This window comes from Babylonia areolata, chromosome 20, assembly GCF_041734735.1.
Source record: "Babylonia areolata isolate BAREFJ2019XMU chromosome 20, ASM4173473v1, whole genome shotgun sequence".
Classification (NCBI taxonomy): Eukaryota; Metazoa; Mollusca; class Gastropoda; order Neogastropoda; family Buccinidae; genus Babylonia; species Babylonia areolata.
The window spans coordinates 29221607-29241783 of record NC_134895.1 but is presented as its reverse complement, the minus strand read 5'-3'; the positions used below and the strand labels follow the sequence as shown (position 1 = coordinate 29241783).

General features: G+C 43.1%; 1 protein-coding gene across 1 annotated transcript in view; it reads left to right on the top strand.

The window, feature by feature from the left end:
- Positions 1-20177, top strand: part of LOC143295381 (ethanolaminephosphotransferase 1-like) — a 62893-nt gene that overhangs the window by 257 nt on the left and 42459 nt on the right. The window contains 1 exon segment of the mRNA XM_076607048.1: positions 7953-8021. Within this exon segment, the coding sequence (XP_076463163.1) occupies positions 7953-8021 (69 nt within the window).

Below are 20177 nucleotides of genomic sequence, written 5' to 3'. Positions count from 1 at the left end.
TGGTCACATAGACTGATAGAGCACAGGTGATTGCAGCTTAAGCAGAAGTTCGAAGTTCAAACAGCGAAACTTGGGCGAGCGTTTACATACACTGATAGTAAACCTATTATGACTGATGTTCACAAAGTGCTTAATTTCAGTCTGTCGCTCATCGGCGCATTTCAGTTGTGAACCTATTTTGAGCGCAGTGTAATGATATCAAACGTTACAAGTGTACAAGTAGGTTTTGTTGTCATTCATTTATGATCATTGACTGATTTGAGATGAATGTTTTGAATCAGACACTTAGGTCCCAAAACTGGAACACACACATGGTATGTACACGCACATGCACACTCGTGTGCACTCACATACACACCACACACACACACAAACACACACACACACACACACACACACACACACACACACACTCAGCACACACACACACAGCACTCAGATTAACACCCAACACATTCAGGAATATACAAACAATTTACCCATGTCTTTAGAGTTGTTCTTCTTTACTCCCAGTGAACTGTGCATGATCTGGCAAAGTTGGTGCTTTTGGTGTGGCCCTTCAGTCTTTACTATCCCTAAACTGTGTTTTTGTGACCCAGTCCTTGGTGCTTATGATCAGTATGCACAATTGTGAGTTCGTTCACCAGTTGGACAACACACACACTATGAAGTGTTGTAGTATCCATGTCCAGAGTAGCATGAGGGATGGAGTGAGTTCGTCAGCCAGCTCCTTGAGGATTCTGGGGCTGATGCCATCGGGGCCTGGAGTCGTCCTGGTTTTGAGGTCCTTTAGGAACTTCTTGACGCCCTTCTCCATGACGGTGATGTTAGTGCAAGTTTGTCCACCAGGGTTTAGGCTGAGCCCGGTCTGCGTCTCGAATTCTTCCGGCAAGCAGGGCGAACTCTTACTAAATGCTGACTGAAACTGGTTGTTCACAGAGCTGCTGCCTGACCCTGGGCATCCATGATGAGCTGACCATCTTCCTTCAAGGGAGGGATGTTGGTTGATTCTGTCCGTTTTGCCTTCACATAGGCCCAGAAGTTCTTTGACACCTTTCCGCCTTCTTCTTTGTTGTCCTCAACGAAGTGCGATGTGAAAGACCAATACTTTCTGTGAAGTTGGTGTTGGACTTGGTGCTTTAGTGTTTTGAGTTCCTGGAGGTGTACTTTGTACTAGTGATTCAAAAAGGAAAACAAAACTGAAGATGATATAAGCTTATGATATAAAGGTTTTGAATAAAACGAATCAATAACTAGTCTCAATATATATATACACACAAACACACATTTAAACAAACACACCCCAAACCATACACAAACACAACCTTTGAGAGTGCTCAGTAACTTTGCAACATTGTTTGCAAATGTATACACTGCATCAAAATACCATATGGTCTGATTGCAAATGATACTATTTAGGAGATTCCTGTCAAAACTGATGTTCTGATCTGTCACCAACATGCTTTTTGAATTCTCCCAGCACGGGTAATGCACAATTCATGCAACATATCTTGTCAATTCAGCTGTTTTAAACTGTGTCAAAGTTCAAGTCCTATATATCCAGTCAAATCAGCTATTTTAAACTGTGTCGAAAGTTCAAGTCCTACTTGCTTGCTTCCATTGATTTTAGGATTGTGAGAGCACATTTGTGAATTTGGTTAGCAGTGGTGCTGAAAGAGAAGAAAGAGTGCGAAAATAGAAATAGCTGATAATTGACTGATTCTTGGAAATGAAGATAAAGTATGAGAACAAGTTCAAAGCAGGCATTCAATTGTAAAATGTGTGTGGTGAGCACACTTCGAAGTAGGGCGGTACACGAACCGTTCGCAAATTACACAGTGTTCGCAATTAGGCCTTCCTACCCTATTGTCTTGAGTTCATTGTCTTTCTGTCCTGAAGTGGTAATGTGGCTATATTATGGCTGGATTTTGAAAAAGAAATAACTACCTCTTGTTTTCCTGTACTTCTTAATCTTTTAAATTCTACAGGTTGATTCTGACCTTGGTAGACTCAGATTGCTGACTGTTGCTTTGTTTCAAGATCACACTGAAATACCTATATCTTGTATCTAGTTGCATCGATCCAAATGTGATTTATCTTCCTGCATCAAAGTTTTTGTTGTTGTTTTTAAGATTATAAGTTTAGATTTGAATAAAAATTATATGTAATGTTTACTCAGTTAATGTTCTTTTTCATGTTCTAATAAAGTCCTCAGATGCCTTTTATTTGACAGGATATGTTCATAGTATCAGATGTCTTTGATTTTGAAAGATAAACAACCAGTTTAATTACACATACTTAACCGTGACCCAACTAGTGCAGACTCCGGCAGGGGTCTGACATTCCTGTCCTGTGAAAACTACTATCCGCCTATGCGGAGAAAACGAAACTACGGCCGATAACCTCCTGGAAGTAGGTAACCTCCCCTTTGTCCTGCTGGCTAGCACCCTCTTTTTCCAGCAGCCATCATGACTCCAACCAGGTCACATAATTATGTAGCTCGATTGGGGAATCGTGCTAAAATTAAGGCACGATCGCAATGGATTCGCTGACACTCTGGGCCCTCTACTGGCCCTCTCAACAACGCCAACCCGCCGCCTCCTCCACTTCCTCCGCTCCCTCCGGTCGATTCCAGACCTCCACCACCTCCTACACCTCCTCTGGTGACTTCTAGAGGTTTGTTGCCACACACTCAGGTCAGTGTTGCCTTTTATGTCATTTTTATCGATCCACAAACGCACTCGACACGATCCGCGTTTTCTCGGCCCTGCCAGTCGGCAGTGTACAAGTCGACCTCCTCTATCTCTTTACCCATACCCACAGTTGCACCGATGGAATGTGCCACAATCCCTTTGGGGAAACAACACCAAGAAAAAAAAAAAGAAAAAAAAAGCAGCTTGTTTTGGATCCGCATGTTAGACTGGGCCCTATGTGTGATGCGTCCGTGGTGGCGGCCGTGACATCGGATCACGCGACCCCCCACGCGGCATGCCTCGACCGTCTCGGATCCAATGGCGACCGAGGCGCGTAGGGATGCCCTCCCTTGGTGTAGGGAGGAAGGTGGACCACTAGGGGACACGCTTGCCCATACGCGTGCACCCCCCTCCTTGTCCGGATCACGCGATCCAAGGGAGCCAACCCCTGCTTCGGCACCCTTGCCGGTGACCGCCGCAGTTATTTCCCTTGCGCTGGCACTGCTCCTTGCCTTCAGTGCAGGTGTGTGCACGGTCCCACCAAACTATGCGGTGATGACCCCATCTGCCACACCGCCGAGTGCTGCTGTTTCCCATCCACTAATGGCGTCTCAGCAAGCTGCTCAACCAAACAATCAGCAACTCATAGCTAACTTGCTGCAGCAATTATGCACCACTCTGCTTCCCGGTGCCACACCTTGCGCTTGCACCACCCCTCGCCCACAGAGCAGGTACGTGCACGCCCCATTGGAACTTTGACAGTGCTGGATTCTTCTGCCCCACTGCCTAACTTTGCTGTTACACAGACTAATATCGGCACTTCCACGTTGGAGTGCCTCTTAATAACTCGATCTTGCCTCTCGGCAGTGCTCGGGCCGATCTTGTCTATCCCTTTATCCGTCAACACACAACAGCTGAACGTCGGTCCTCTCGCAGCAGCTATTCGCGAAATTGGACTGCCTTTCAGCTACAGGGAGATGCACATCCCACGGCAAGCCGACGGACTTGTCACCCCCTCGTCCACAACGCCCATAACACTGGATTACGGCGCCGTCATGGCTCATGCCCCGACCGTCTCGCGTCCGATGGCGACCGATTTGGGTTGGGATGCCCACGGCACGAAGGGACATTATAATTATTCCCCTTGCGGCCGTTTTCACCTGTGTCGGTTACGGTGGCATCGAACCATGGACTCTCACACGCAGCATGACACTCCTCCCTCTACAGCGAGGACACGTCGCACCAGGGGATATGTGCTCTAAAGACTCGATCCTTTTCGAAGATTATCGGCGCCAAGGGAGGCAACTCCGCATTTGTAACCTAGGCGGTTGAAGCTGTAGTTACTTTCGCCGACACAGCACGTCACTCCTGCCCCCCATGCTGTCCACCAACGATGTTTTCTTTCAGTTTCTCATTGGGTCCTCATGCCCAGTCATGGACTTTACACATCTTTGCATACCAACTGCACTTTTCTTGCTGTTTCTCAGGCTATTGGCCACAGGAAATAAATCACAATATTTCCCCGTCTATCCTTTTGATTTATTATCACAATCAACAATCACGAAATATATATACATATATATATACACACACCAAAAAAAACCCCAAAACATGATACACACACACACACACACACACACACACACACACACACACATATATATATATATATATATATACACACATATACATATATATCTATGAGATATCTTGCTACATTTATACACATTTCTGCTTTCACTTATAGATGTGTACTTATCCCTCGGTATACACATGTGTGCGCTTATGGGATAGGTTCAGACGACTTTCATATTAACATGTACAATCATATTTCTATCTCTATTCATTGACATCTATTCATTGAGATTCCCAACATAGCAATATAGGCACACGTGCATTTGCGGCCTTCTGTCCACAATGCCCAGAACTCTCTGCCTCTACGTACTGGCACTTTATTCATATGTGTATGTACATCTTATATATAGGTGCATACACAGATTCCTTTCCATTGATGATTATGCACACTTACCCATTTACTAGGGTATATCTGTGCACACTACATGTATGCTTATACAGCCGCTTATTTCTTGTGTCTCGATCTCTTGTCATTGGCATATTTCTGACATCATCACTTGAGTTGATGGAAGTTTATAATCCCTTTGCACATATATGTATTCATTTTCATAAATACATCCCTACCTTGCTTTCGGAGGACGACTGCACTCACAGAAAAAACTGCCTCATTCTCGCCTGAATGTATGCTCCTTCACATTTCAGTAGTGGCTGGTCCTTAGGAACCTACACACACCCCTTTCCCACCCACAGGGCTAAGAATGCCCTCTCTTGGTGCAAGGACGGACAAGGCAACCCAACTCATCTGCCTGCAACAATCACCCATAGGGCTGGAGATGCACAAGGAGGGATGAGGCAGTCCAACTTAGAGGTGCCACTCCAGACACACATGCCCTTCATTCCTTCCAAGTTTGTAAGGCATCCCTTCTTCCCCCCCTTGCCTACAACAACCCTTGGTTTGCACCACTGTGGTTGTGACAACAGTTCCACATGGGCCCTACATCCTAGCCAGCCTTCCCATGAAGGGGTGTCTATCTTTGCCTTCCATGTTTTAGCGGACCCCAAAACTGCCCACTGGGCAGGAGACAATCACCCTAAGCCCATCTCTTCCACTCCTCTCTAGTAGCAGAAGGCCTGGGTCATAATTGTTTTCCTCTACATTTGGGAGAAAGGCATATTGACGAGGACGGATGCGTCTCACAAAGCACAACGAACCGTCCATTAGCCACAGGGGTGTACCTTTCTGCCCACTCATACCAGCACGGCAGATGCCGCATTCAAGCACATCAGTTGGCCTCATCACCTTACTTGAACACAGATCCAGCATCAACATCTCAAACAATTGGCATTTGAAAGCACTTTCTGCACTTGCTCTTCCCTGCCCGATCCTTTCAGCCTCAACACACAACCACTGCTGTGGTTATAGATGGGCATTCCTTCTCAAGCACTGTCTTTCCAATGAGACACTTCCAGGGGTTTCTAGCCTAGGCAGGCTATCCCATCATGGAGCCCCAGCCTTCAGTCAAGGGCCTGTCAGAGGATGACTTTGTTGTCACTTTGGAAGAAAGCACCATGTCTTTCAGACACACGGCTGCACCACAAGACCCTGTCAACTCTTTCCGGCTTCCTTACATTACAACATAACCTGCATGGTGGACACCTTCATCCCTCAAGCACACAGCAGCTGTTTCCTGATTTACCCATGCTGATTGGTGTCCTACTCCTAGGAACAATATATGATAATCAGTTGTGTACGACAGTCACCATCAGAACAGCAGAGGAGGCAACTGCTGTCCTGACTATTCGGGCTGTAATTCGATTATACAATTTATAGTAGAGAGTGTTTTGCCCAAGTTGCATCCCTGGCCCCTCGATCAAGAGGGCCATAGGACTCATCATTGGGACGGATCCCAAAGGCTACTTAGGCCCAAGGCTACAGCACTAAGTCCCAGTGCAATTTGACTTCTAGTCTGAGAGACATAGTCATTCATGGAAGACTAACCTGCAAACAATTTCCCTTTGCAATTAAGAAACCACTGATAATACAGCTCTCACTTTGCAGTTGGCCATACTGAAAACGTATGTCAGATCAGTGCTTTGATGTAAATAGCCAGTACAACACATCTTGAGCCACTTACCTCCCTGCCCCCACCCCGCTCCATCCTAGACCCAGTGCGCACCGCACACAGCCAGAGGCCTGTCATGGATCCGGTCCCCTTTCTCACTAAAGAACCTTCAGCAAAAATTTTCCCCATGGAAACCCTCTTCCATGAGGAATTCCACCACAGAATGAGACTCAGTGACCTGTGGGCACATGAAATGCACTTCCACAGCCTGATCCAACCCAGCCATTGACTGCCGACAACTTTCTGCAGGTTGCTCCAACATGCCACACTTCGGTAGAGAAGCCACCAAGCCTTCCGTATGCCCCTTCGTGATGGTACCTACCTGGGCAATTACACAACCCTGTCCCAGAGACACCAGGGACATCAAGTCTTTTGTTGCCAAATGTCTGCCATTCTATGCATAGGCAACATACCAGTGCTGTCATTTTTTTGGCAACGACAAAAAAGTGGGGGGGGTGGGGGGGGGGCAGTGCCCATCGCCTGTCAGCTCGCATGGAGGAGCTCTACAGATCTGCCTGTCATGCCTAAGGCAAGCCCAACATGGCAACCTACCTCTGTCTCGTGCCACAGTTTCCTTCAAACACAAAAATCACTTCCACTATCGGCCCACATCCAATGTGGAATCATCAGATCAAACCACATGCGCATCTCCTTGCATTGACGCTCAACCACGCTCAAATGAGACAACCCTATAAGGGTACGTGTTTCCTTCCCTTCCTTTGATTCGAAGGGCTCTCAGTAAAGTGTGGATTCAACCCACCGACCCGATTTTCTTTGTGCTACATTTATCAGCACACCTGTGATCCACAGACCTCCCCCACAATACAGCTGCGGACCTCTGTCTTCTTTGCCCGCACCAATATCCTTAGGTGACACAGTACACTCTACTTTCGTCGAATTCTACTTGAGGGATACCTATCGCTTTAGGGATGATGGCTCATCGACTTCTACCAGAGAGACGTCGCATGCCTGCGGGATGATGGCTCAAGAGGCATCGCTTCTGTGGTAGTTGCACAACAGGCCATCACAGCACACAGACAATAGAACAGGCGAGCCCTCCACCTTGTCGCGCTATTCTGCACTACTGGGGTCACGGTTAAGTATGTGTAATTAAAAGGAAATTTTCTATCGAAAATTACGTTCAAATAACATACTTACCGTGACCCAAATTTAAGACCCTCCCGTCCTCCCCACTTCCTGCTCTCCGTGCTCGCTGCGCTGGTGATGGTGGTGTATTGCCGTCAAAAGAGGGCGCTAGCCAGTGGGACAAAGGGGAGGTTACCTACTTCCGTGAGGTTATGGCCGTAGTTTCGTTTTCTCCACATAGGCGGATAGTAGTTTGCACAGGACAGGAATCTCAGACCCCTGACGGAGTCTGCACTAGTTGGGTCACGGTAAGTATGTTATTTAAACGTAATTTTAGATAGAAAATTTCCTTTTTACAAGGTGTTATACTGTTAAATACACTTGTCTTGTTTTCAAGTCATATTTTATTTGGATGACATGAAATTGACTTTTGATCATTTTGCTTTTTTTTTTTTTTTTAATGTATTTTCTACAGTACAGTGCAGTTGATACAAGTCCTATCAGCAACTACATTTGTCATCCATTTTGGAATAAAGTGGTTAAGGTAAAGTATTTTGATTTCTACTTTTGGAACCTGTCTGAATCTTAGACTATTCTAAATCTGCTTTATCAGAAATATTTACGACCTTATTAGTCAATGAATCATTTGGAAAAGGAATTATGGTATATTTATAGGAAGTTATTAACTGATTTGAAAGGGGAAAAAAGTGCAATATTGTGTGAAATTGTCAGTGTTGAGTTACTTAATTAAGGTGGTTGCTTTGGGTTGGTTGGTTGTTGTTGTTTTTTTGTTTTGTTTTTTTGTTTAGATATTGAGAAGAATAAAAGATTTTCTTACAATTGTACATTTAGGTATTTTGTTAGTTTGACATTCCAAGAGCCTAGGTTAGTATTTATTTACTACTTTTAAAAAGAGAAAAAAAATTTTATTCATTGAGATAGGTTCATATCTGCTTACACAGTTACAGCAATGTGTTTAGATGCTGTAACTGAAAATACTGTACTTTTATACATACGTACATTGTCCAGCATTAAACTTTAAAGTGATTGTTAATGAAATGATGACGGAGCTGTGCACATTGATTAAAAGATATAAATATATATATATATAAAGATACATATATATATATGTGTGTGTGTTTGTGTGTGTGTGTGTGTGTGTGTGTGTCTAATAAATCCATGATCAGATGACATGAGGTGGAAGAAGTATAAAAAAAACAAAACCAAAAAAAGTTTCAGTTTAACTTTTAACCTTTAAAACTGATTTGTGCTTGGGTTAGGGTCGTGGGTTTAAAAATCTAATTTATGCTCATGTTGGTTGTATAGTTCCTCCAGATAGGAAGTTGGTATGCATAGCAAGCGATGGCTGTCTTGCACTGTGTCATGGTCTTCTCCACTCAAGTAAGAAAAACTTGTCACAGCTGCACAGAGACCTTGTTTTTGTGAAGAATATGTCTCTCAAAAACTAACATGAGCGGAAAGCTGACGGTATTAACTGGAATTTTAGATAAACGAATTGTCTTAGCATTCTCTTGAAATCTACAAGTGGAAAAATACTGTCACAGATTGTGGTGACCAGTAACAAGGGATGATAATAATAATAATAATAATGATGGTACTTAATGGCATTATGTATCCCCCAAATCTTCAAAGTACGTTTCCTAGTCTCTTACTGCGTACTTTTCATTTTCGTGTGGGCTAGCTAACATAATGGCTGCATAATAGTATTATGGTTTTGTCTGTTTTAACGAGCAAGCATCACCGTGCCTGATCATTTCTTGTCCAATTTACAATTTCGGCATCGTTTTAATTTTGGTTTCATTTCCAAAGGTATTATGTGGGACAGGAACTTCGCCCAAATCAACCCTTTTTTAAAAACGTGTTACATCCTACTTTCCACCTCTTGATCCATATACTTTATTCTTAGTTTTTGCATTGAATTAAATAATAATAATAATAATAATGGTACTTATATAGCGCTAAATCTTGTGCATAAACAAATCAAAGCGCTTTCGCACCAGTCATTCTCACGCAAGCATAACTCTAAAACTGAAAAAAACCTAAAAAGACAAGGAAGAGGCAGGGAAGGGAGGCTACTTTGGGAAGAGGTGGGTTTTAAGGCCAGACTTGAAAGAGCTGAGTGTGGAGACTTGACGAAGCGAAAGAGGAAGTTCATTCCAATTGCAAGGTCCAGAGACAGAGAAAGAACGGTGGCCAACAGTCGAGAGTTTGAATCTGGGTATATGTAAGTGGAGTGGATCCGAAGCTGATCGTAGTGAGCGAGATGGAGTGTAGAGGTGAAGGCAGCCACAGAGATAGGAAGGGGCTGATTTGTGAATACATTTGTAGCATAGAGTGCTGATCTTGTACTTTATTCGGTGTGAGACAGGGAGCCAGTGGAGATGTTGCAAAAGAGGGAGTGGTGTGCTCAGATCTTTTCTTTCTGAGGACGAGTCGGGCAGCAGAATTTTGTATGCGCTGAAGGGACTGGAATGGATGAAGCAGGCAAACCAGACAATAGAGAGTTACAGTAGTCAAGGCGAGGAGAGAAGAGAGAAACGACAAGTCTCAGATGTTGCGTCAATGGACAGATATTTCCGGATGGAACTGATGCGCCGCAGTTGACAGTAGCAGGATTGACATGTCTGATTGATAAATGTTTGCATGGACAGTGTGTTGTCAAGGACAACGCTGAGGTTCCTGACTGAACAGGACAGAGGGATGGATGTACTGCCAAGTTTGATTGTATTTAGTTGTAATGGAAGAGAGTTTTTGTTTAGTTCCTATGATCATTGCTTCAGTTTTGTCCGCGTTCAATTGTAACTTATTTAGAGTCATCCAATTTTGAATATCCAGGAAGCAGTTAGATGTTTCTTGCAAGAGCGACAACAGTTTTTCAGGTGTATCACTCTTCTGGAGTTGAGTGTCATCAGCATAAAAATGGTGACTGACATGGCGGTTGATAATTTCAGCAAGAGGAGCAGTGTACAGTGTGAAGAGCACTGGGCCTAAACAGATCCCTGTGGGATGTTCAATTTTAACGGGTTCAGACTGGAAATTATCAACAATGACAGACTGGAATCGATCAGTGAGATAAGATTTGAACCAGTTTAGAACAGTGCCGTTGATACCAAATGTAAAATGAAGACGGGAAAGAAGGATTGAATGGTCTATCGTGTCAAAGGCAGCTGACAAGTCGAGAAGAGTGAGAAGGGAGATCAGTCCTGAGTCGGATGCTAAGCAGTAGGTTATTCAGGATGTGGAGGAGAGTGGTTTCGGTGCTGAGGTCAGTAAGATAGGCAGACTGAAATGGGTGGATGAGATTGTTGAAACAAAGATGATTGTTGAGCCTGCTTCAGGACAGCTTTTTCAAGGAGTTTGGACAGGAATGGAGATAGGAAACTGGTCGATAGTTTTTTCAAAATGTTTGCGTCAAGGTTTGGATTCTTCAGAAGAGGCCGGACTATTGCAGTTTTGAAAGTGGATGGAAACGTTCCGTGAGAAGGGATGAGTTGACCATAATGTAATGGAATCAATGTCATGTCCTTTTGATCAAAGTATTTCATTAAAATTACTAAAAGACAATGACAAATCAATTTTCTGTGTTCACCAACACATTGCAGTACTGGAATGGAATTTTACAAACTTTCAATAAATTGACATTTGTAGTAAATGTCACCAACAATACCCTTACAGTGTTATGCATAACAAGTTATACAACACATTATTCAATATTAAGCATTGCCACCAACTGTTACCACATTTATGACTGTCCCATGGATCATTCAATAAACTCCAACACAGTAATTTTCCAAGTTACGCAAGACATTCAGAAATGCAATTGCCACCAACTGTAATCATATTGATATTTTATGACTGTACCATGGATCGTTCCTATCAATGAAACTCTGAAACAGTATAAATATGATGGATTAAGTGTAGATATACTTTTGATTTTCTGATGATCAGTGATCTTTTTCTTATTATCCTATAGTCTAATAAAACTTTACCTAATATCAATAATCACTAATCTAAACTAAAACTTACTTTGTTTAGAGATACCCAACCTGCAGACACTGCCGCTTGCTGGTCAGGTGATTGCCACCACAAAGAACGTTAAAGTTCTAGGTAACAAAAATGACCCAGATTAAACAGATGAACAAAGGTTTAGATTATGTATGAAAGAAACACTTTAGTTGGACTTCGGTTTGGCCTCGATGTCGGCAGGCCACGCTCTTCTGTGCTCTGTGCTTTTTTTTTGCAAAAACATAGTGGCTTCGATATGTCTAAGGATTTAGCTCCAGGTTGTAAGTGAGAAAAGCGAATTAGTACACTGTGTGTTTATACGGTGCTCCTTTCGCCGACATCTGTGTGTGGACCGAGCGAAAAAGACCAGGAGAAAAGCAGTTTCCAGTGTTGGAGCCACAATGGCGGCGCCTACGCCAGCCCCGCCGGGCGTGGAACCAGTATACATTACTACCAGGGCACTCCTACATACGAGACGCTACCTACAGTGTATGACATTTGTGTTGCCGCGGAGGCTGCGTGCGGTCGAGAAACAATTCGGAGGGGCGCAGCGGATTCGCGGTCTGTGGCGGATATATCCGCGAAATGAAGAAGTAAGAGGACCATTTGTTACTGGAAGGGTTCCTGTTTAGGGGAGCACGAGTGTCTCTCCTGGATAGGAATACTTTTGTTAACAAGGACCAGGGGGATGAAAATCCCACCACAACGCTGTGGGTGAATAACATCCCGCTTGTATCATAACGAAATAATAGAAACAGCTCTGAAAAAGATAGGGGTAAATCTACGGGTCATCTCTCAGAAATGAGCTGGCTAGGATTCCCCGAGGGGCCCAACGGGCCCCCCAGTTTGAAACGGCCCGCCGTTGTGTACATCCCCGGTACAGTCACAAAACTGGGGCCCCAGTCATAAAAATTTGGTGTTTTCCCACTGCAGAAATTTACCCAAAAAAAGAAAAAAAAGGGAAAAAACCCAAAAAAAAGGTTTTTAACAAATCCCTTTGCAGGGGGGAACATGGGGCGGTAACTGTAAAGGGGGGAAGGTGGTTTGAAAAGGGTTTGCCTGCAGCAGGGGCATAAAATAATGGATTTACCCTCTTCGGTCCCCCCTCAATGCCGGGGGAAGAAGTTGGGGAAAAGGTTAAAAACCCCCGGGCACCCATGTGAGCCCCCGGGCAGCGGTCATCCAGCCTGCCCTGCCAGCGGGGGGCAAGTGCCAGTGTGCGAAGAGGTGATGGGGACCCAACACGCCGGGCCCAGAAAGAAAGCCAGCCCCGTGAACCCCGGGCGCGCACACACCGAAAAAAGAGCCTTGCTGGAAGAAAAGAAAAAGGGAGAGGAGTGAATTTTAAACAACGCCATTTGGCCGCGGGCAAGGGCCCAAACTGTAGTGGCCCCGGGCCCAAACCCAAGGGGGAAAAGGAAGAAAAAGCAGACAGCATGCAGGTGGGGGCCGACCCCTAGCACGTGTTTTTCCCCCCACCGGTCTGACCTTTCCCCCCGGGCCCCCTTGGTTTTTTTAAAAGGGCTTGTGATTTTTGTTTAATAGATTTTGGTTTATTTTGCTACGAAATTTGAAGAAATGCTTTCCTAAAAACCGTTATGAACCAAAATATATGTTTTGGAAATTTAAAATGTGCGGGGTCTGAAAAATAAGAAAAAAGAAAGGGTTGTATTTGATTTCCCCAGAAAAAAAAAAGTTGGGACATAGCTGTTTGCAGGGACATTACGTTACAGATGTTTGTGATGCACGAAATCGATAAACCCCCCATTGGTGGGAAGCATTTTCTGTAGTCCCAGGAACAAACAGAAGCAATGGGACTCATTACCCTCTTTTAAAAATTAAAGGGCGGATTCGGCAGAATTAATTCATGGCAGAGAAAATTCAAATAATTAGGGGTCGGAATACAAAAAAAATTAACCTTCCGCAAATTTGCTTTGCGAAAAACTTGACTGTAAAATAAATTAAAATTTCCCAAAAACCCAACGGGGGCAGCCTTGCTAAAGAAAACCCCCTTCGCCCTTTTGTGGGTACTGGGGTGTTTTTCAACAAACAATAACCCCAATCTAAAAAAAATTTCGGGGGGAAAAAACCCCCTTCCCCACGAAAAAATTGTTTTGCTTAGGGAAATGTTATTTTTCCCCGGGACCGGAAGAACATGGAGTCTATCCACCCTGACGTCAAAGAATAACTTGGTAAAGGCCCATCCTTTCCCCAGCAAGGGAATTGATTTTATTTTCTCGCCTTTTCCCCAATCACTCGTGCAAAAAAACATTTAATTGAGTTATTTCCCCACTCAGACCCCCAAAACTTTTTAAAAGAAATTTATTCGGCGCAAACGGGGTTTAAAAGTGGCCCAGGATACTGGAATTTTAATAGCTCTTTTGTTTATCGAAAAAAGTTTTCTGGGGAAACAAACGTTTTTTTGATTACTTTTCTAAAAATTTATAAAAAACGAAAATAAACAAAAAGCCGGGGAAATTTTTTAAAAGTTAAATACAAGTCCACTGTATAAAACTATTCAAAAATCCCCAAAAAATAGGGCTTCAAAAAAACATGCAAAAATTTAAAATGCTGCAACAAACATTAAACCAAAATCGGGACCCCAAAGCTTTCTTAAAAAAAAAAACCCTGATAATAAAAGGGCCAAAACAACTAAAAAAAAAAATGAATACGGGGAACTAACTGAACCCAAGGGTGCCCTAGTTTTCGTTCAAGGGGTCAAGTGGTTAGAGGCGGGGGAAAAAAACCAAAATCCCTTTCCCCGCCTTGAAAGGGCCAAAGGGAACCCCCGCGAACGTAATTTTTCTCTGGGAAAAAACCAAAACCCGACAGACAATCCACAGACAATATTTGAACCAGACCCCGAGAAATTTTTTTAACAGGGGTTTACAAGAAAGATTAAACCCTTAGATAAAAAAGGGAAACATAAGATGCCTTTCCCTGGAAAAACGAAGATTTCCAGTACTTACAGTAGAAAAAAAAAGACCTCTGTAAAACAAAGAAAAAACCCTCTGGAGAGTTTAACAGTAGCTTAAACCCCAAACTTAAAAACCCAAAGACTTTTGGGCCCCGGGGTGTGAGGGGCCTTCACCCCAGAATTTTTAAAAAAACTTTTTGGGGGACAAAACAAAAAAACGCCATTCCTTTTCGGATTAAAAAGCCATAAAGGAAAGGAAAGGTTCCCTTTTTCTCTTGAAGAAAGGAATTGTTACATTTATCCAAAAAAAGGGAAAGGGCCCCCCCCTGGACAAAATAATTAAAAAAATTTTTTAACCTTTACCTCAAAAACCCCCAGTATTATAGATAGTCACGAAAACCGCTTGTCCGAGACTCCAAAATGTCATCAGAACATTTGGGTAATAAAAGACCAAGTGGGTTTTTCAAAAAGGGGAAAGAAAATCGCAGTTCATTGAAAATTTTTTTGATTTTCCAAACTAAACCCCTTTAAATTTAAAACAAATTTCAAAAGGGGTTCTTGTTGTTAGTTTTTTTAAACCCTTTTTTGGAAAACAATTTTAAAAAGTTGTTCATTGAAGCATAGATTTTTTTCAATTTTGGGGCCCAATTTTTAAAGGAATGTTGTTTCTACTGTAAGGGAAAAACACACAAAGTTGGGGTTCAAAAGGGGTGGATGGCTATCTGTTTGGGTTTCCACCAAAAGGGAGGAATAAGACGGGATGCCCACAAAAGCCCCCTTCTTTTCGTATTTGCAGTAGAAATACTGGCGTTAAAATTTTGAAAAAATTAAGAGATTAAAGGAATTGAATTGCGCCATTAGGGGGTTTGGTGCAAAGAAAGTAAACCCTTCAAAAATAAAACAGTTTGCGGGATGATACAACATTAACTCAAAAAAATAAAACAGGACTTCCCGGATAGCTAAGGGGCATTGTATCTCAGTTTGAAGAATCTCAGGTCTGAAATTAAATAAAAGTTTAAAACAGAGGGAATGTGGCTGGGTTTTTTTAAAAAGGGGAAAACATTTAAACAGGCGAATAAAAAGCATTCCCATAAGGGCCCGAAAAGGCTGAAAAAATTTGGGGGTATATTTCTCAGAGGCAAAGGGAAAATTTTGGAAATGGGAAGGGAAAAATGGGAAAACTAAATCGAAAAAATTAAAAAATGGGGATTTTAAACGATGGGAACGGGAAAAAACCCTTTACTATGCGGTAAAAGGGTTTTCTTGGCAAGACGTTTTTGTTGGCACCGTTCTTTACAGTTTCCCGCAAGTATCGGCTTTTCCCCGTTTAAAGTCTCAGCCCCTTTAAAACACTTATGTTCGGTTTTTGTGGAAAAAAAAGGGTTTTAAAAATAAAAAAGCTTTTTTGGGAAAAAAAAGAAAAGAGGCGTCCTCAGACTTTTACAAGAAGATGGTGGGGTTGAATATGAAACCATCGAACCCAGCAGCAAATGTTCCTGGTCAATTGGGGCGCTAGAACCCCCAGAGGACAAAAAACGCATTGGAGATTTTGGACACAAAAAATGTCACCCTTTTAAGGACAGGTTTTTGCAGTTTTTTTTGTATTTTCTTACCTAAAGACATCAAAAAGCTGGAAATTTTGTTAATCATTTTTTTGGGAGGGTAATAAAAGGGAGTTGGCCGTTCTTTTAAAAAAGACAAAACCGATAGAAAAAAATTTAAAAAAGGACCGCTATTTTGGAACAACAAAAATTTTTAAAATACAAAAGGGAATGTGTTACACTTTCCCAAAGGAGCAAAAAAAGGGGTTTTATCGTGGGGGGATCTTTGGCGCTTTGGGAAAAGTAATTTACATACGAAAAAGTAGAACGCAAACAGGGCACTGCCCCGGGGTTCCCTTTTTTAATTTCAAAGGGCCCTCTTAAAAGCAAAACCAGAAAAAATGGAAACGTTTTATCCAACGATGCCCACAAAAAGGTTTCCCCAAAAAACATTTTCAACAAAGAGGGTTTCCCCCTCGTTACTAAAAAAAACAATCCCAAAAACCCCTTTTTCCCCAACAAAAACCATGAAATTTGTGCAACACAATTTTGGAAACGCAAAAAATAGCTCAATAAAAAAGACTATTTCAAAAGTTTTTTTGAAAGCACAAAAGAATCCCGTCGGGGAAATTTCTTTCCCCTTTTAAATTTATCCCCCAAAATTTCCCCAAAGAATTTTTTTGCTTGCAAAATGGGGGTTTTCAAACACAAAAAACCCGGGGGAAATGGTGTCAAGAAACTGAAATTTCATTGGGAAAAGCCCCTTTTTCTCTTTTTTTCCCCAAAACTTTTCTTTACCTTTTTTGGAAAAAAGGGGAAACAGTTCATTCTCTCCTGTTACAATACACTGTTTCCCCTGAATTTAAAAAAGTAGCGTCGTTTGGTAAAAACGAAAATGGGTATCCCCGATCATGGGAAAAAAGGAAAAAAAAAAAACAAAAAACGATTCGTTTATAGCAAAACTGTTATTTCTAAAATTTAAAAAATGGTAAGTGTAAGAAACTGTGTTTTTATCTTTTAAAAAAGGATCTAAAATTTCAAAGTTTTGTTTTTGCCTACCCAAAATAAACCCGAAAACTTTTCGGATCCATAAAAAAAAATCAAGTGGTCAATTTAAATGTGTAAAAATTTAAAGACGTTCCGTTTTAAAACTAATGCCTCCACAGGAGAGAAAAAGAGAGAGAATGAGATCATGTCTACCTGCCCTTTTTTTACATTGTGCACGAAATACCTGTTTTGTGGGAAATTTATATGTTGCATGACCTTGGCAATGTTTTGGGGCATGACAATTTGGGAAGAAGAAGATTACCCTGGGGAAGAAAGAGAGGGGGAAGAGAGGAAGGGAAAAAGAGATGAGGAGAAAAAAAAAAAAAAAAAAAAGAAAAAGAAAGGGGAAGACAACAGAAAAAGGGGAAAAATGATGATGGAAGGAACGAAAGAAAGAAAAAAAAAAAAAAAAAAAAAGAGAGAACAAAAAAAAAAAAAAGTGGGAAAAAACCTTCTAAGGTGCTGAGACATCCTGCTCATTTGCGAAATTTTTCGATCCACTGATTTTTTCCCTTAAAAAAAAAAAAAAAAAAAACACTTTAGTTTTGGACAGAAACTTTGACCCGTAAAAATAAATGTTTAAATTTTGAATTTTTGGAAAAAATTTTCCCTGGGGCATTTTTTGCTTTATTTTTTTTTTAAAAACTTTTAAAAGGGGAAAAGTCCCCCAAAAAATTTAATGAAAACATTTGAAGGGATTATTTTTTCGGACTGGGTTTTGGTTTATTTATTTTATTTAGAGAAAAAAGGGGACAGTTATAAGAATTGTTTTCCCTTTTTTTTATTGTTTTATTTAAGTTGGCTATGATTCAAAGTAAAATTTTTTTCTTTTGTATTGCATTGTTATCATGTTCTTTTGGGGTTAAAAAGGGGGGGTTTTTTATGTGGAACTAAAAAATGAAAAAAAGATTAAAAGTGGAAATTTTAAAAGTTCATGAAACCCTTCCCCCAAACTGATTTGTGTAAAAAAAGTTCTTGAAAAAATTAATGTATTTATTTTGAAAAACTATGAATTGATGTGGAAGGATTAGCAAAATAAGTTATTTTGAATAACTCTATGATATGTAATATTTTATCAAAGGTGGATTTTTGGTGTGTATATACAGTACCATGTCAAAAACTGATGCAAATTAGGCCTATTGGTTTGCTCTGCTTGCCAAATTTCGTGTGGCTAACAGTGAAAAGACGACCTGTCTTACCTGGTAAGCTCTTAGCCAATCAAACGCCTCTAAACGCTACAAGTGCTGAATCATTCCTTTGGCCAAGGCTCTCGACACCATCATGTCAGGTTTAACGCTTTTTTTGTCTATTAAGCGTGTTCATTTGGCATTATTTTGCTGCATGCGCTTGATTTATTGTGTTCTTACCTTTTGTGTACTCGATTTAAACTCTGCACCCTCAAATCATACTTTATTTCTCTACCTCTCAGTCGATCCTGTCTTTCCTTTCTCTTTTGGGGATCGGATTTTTGCTAGGTGCCTAAGCGTCGCCTCCCAAGGGTGTCCCAGCATGAGGCAGGAAAAAGAGGGAGTGGCAATTCCTCTCTTGGCCTGTGGGGACTCGCAGCTAGGCATGAACTCCCAAGTGGAGGCCGCGCCCTGCCGTTATCCTGGTCCCCACTCAGAGATTGCTGTTCCCCCTCCTCCCTCCACTGCTGAGCCCCATCCCCCACCGCCATCTGATTTGGGGGCACTTGGCCACCTGCTTTGCAGGTCTTCCCACTATCCGGTCCCGGGTCTCCCCTGCTGGGGGAGCCCGCGCGTGTCAGGCCAGTTCCGGGGCGGTCAGCCTGCCGGTCTTTCTGGCGGTACTGAAACCCAAGTCAGACCTGACCTTCCCCTCCTGTCTTGGCCAGGTTTTTCCTTCATGGAGGTCAAGGTGCCAGTGACCCTTGGGGTTTGCGGTCATAGAGAGGGCTGGCACCCACTGGGTTGTTTCCCCATTCTACCCGTACTGGGGCGCACCTATGGTGCATGCTGGGATGCCAGAAGAACAAGGGGGCCAATCCCTCATCCTCTCCAACCCAGCACATCTCACAGGGGTGACACCACACAGCCTCGACAAGTGGGATCGACTTCTTGTCAGTCAGGTCGAGCTCCTCGACCAATATTGCCACTCAGTCAACAAATTGGGCCTCAGTCACCCCACAAGTGACCTCCACAGTCACAACGACCTCCTTGTCAAGACCGACCCCTGCCGACTCACCCCACTCGGCCCAGGGAGCCAGCAGTTCCCACCTACCCAGCCCTTGGTCCTACAGGGAGATGAGTGGTGGTTTGTCCCCTCACACGCACTCATGGGTCCCACTTGCATCCAGGGATGCCCTCACTGAGAACGTGTGACACCCGCCATCCCAAGCGTGGTTGGACCTAAGGTCCACGCACTCCCCGTCCTCTTCAGGCGTCAAGGAATTAACAGCTGCTACCATGGTCCCCTGCTTGGGATCGTCCCAGCTCATCGTGCTGGGCTGACCACAGCTCACAGGACGCCTCAGCGGGTACATCCACTTGGGATGGCACCCAGCAGGGGATGGACTGGGAGCAAGAGTGGGAGCTTCTTGTCTTCGGAGGAGGACAATCAAACGGATGAGCACTCTTCACCCCCATCCTAGGGTGACAGACTGAGCCCACGCCTCCCTAGGGACCAGCCTGAACCAAACTCGGACTTAGCTGAGCTGGAACTGACCCTCCCCAATTGGGTCACACATGCTGAGTTGTTCCGTCAAGCTACATAGTCACCCTTGGCCCTCCTTAGGCAATGTGACTCAAGCTCCAGAACCACCAGACGACTCAGTGCCAGAAGTGGTGCAGGAATGGCTTAATAAGCCAGCCTGCACTGTCAGGATTGCTCCTTTTATCCCTCCTCCAGGCAGGGAGTCCCTCTCTGCCCCGGGCGCCTTCCCCCCCAGGCAAGTTCCTCAAAGACTCCTCCAAAGGCGGGGTGTGGTCCTTGTACACACAAGACCACTCTGCCTACATGGAAGCGGAGCCCTTCACGCAGGACAGGATGTTGGTCTTGCAGCGCAGCACCTTCCCCTCTTCAGGTAATCTATCCTTTAAAACATAAGCAGAGTGGAACAGATTGGCCCACTGCTGCCTCCCTGAGGTTTCCACGGCTTATACCTTTTTGATGCTTTCCTCTACAGGGCCATTGAGCTGTCGGAACATCG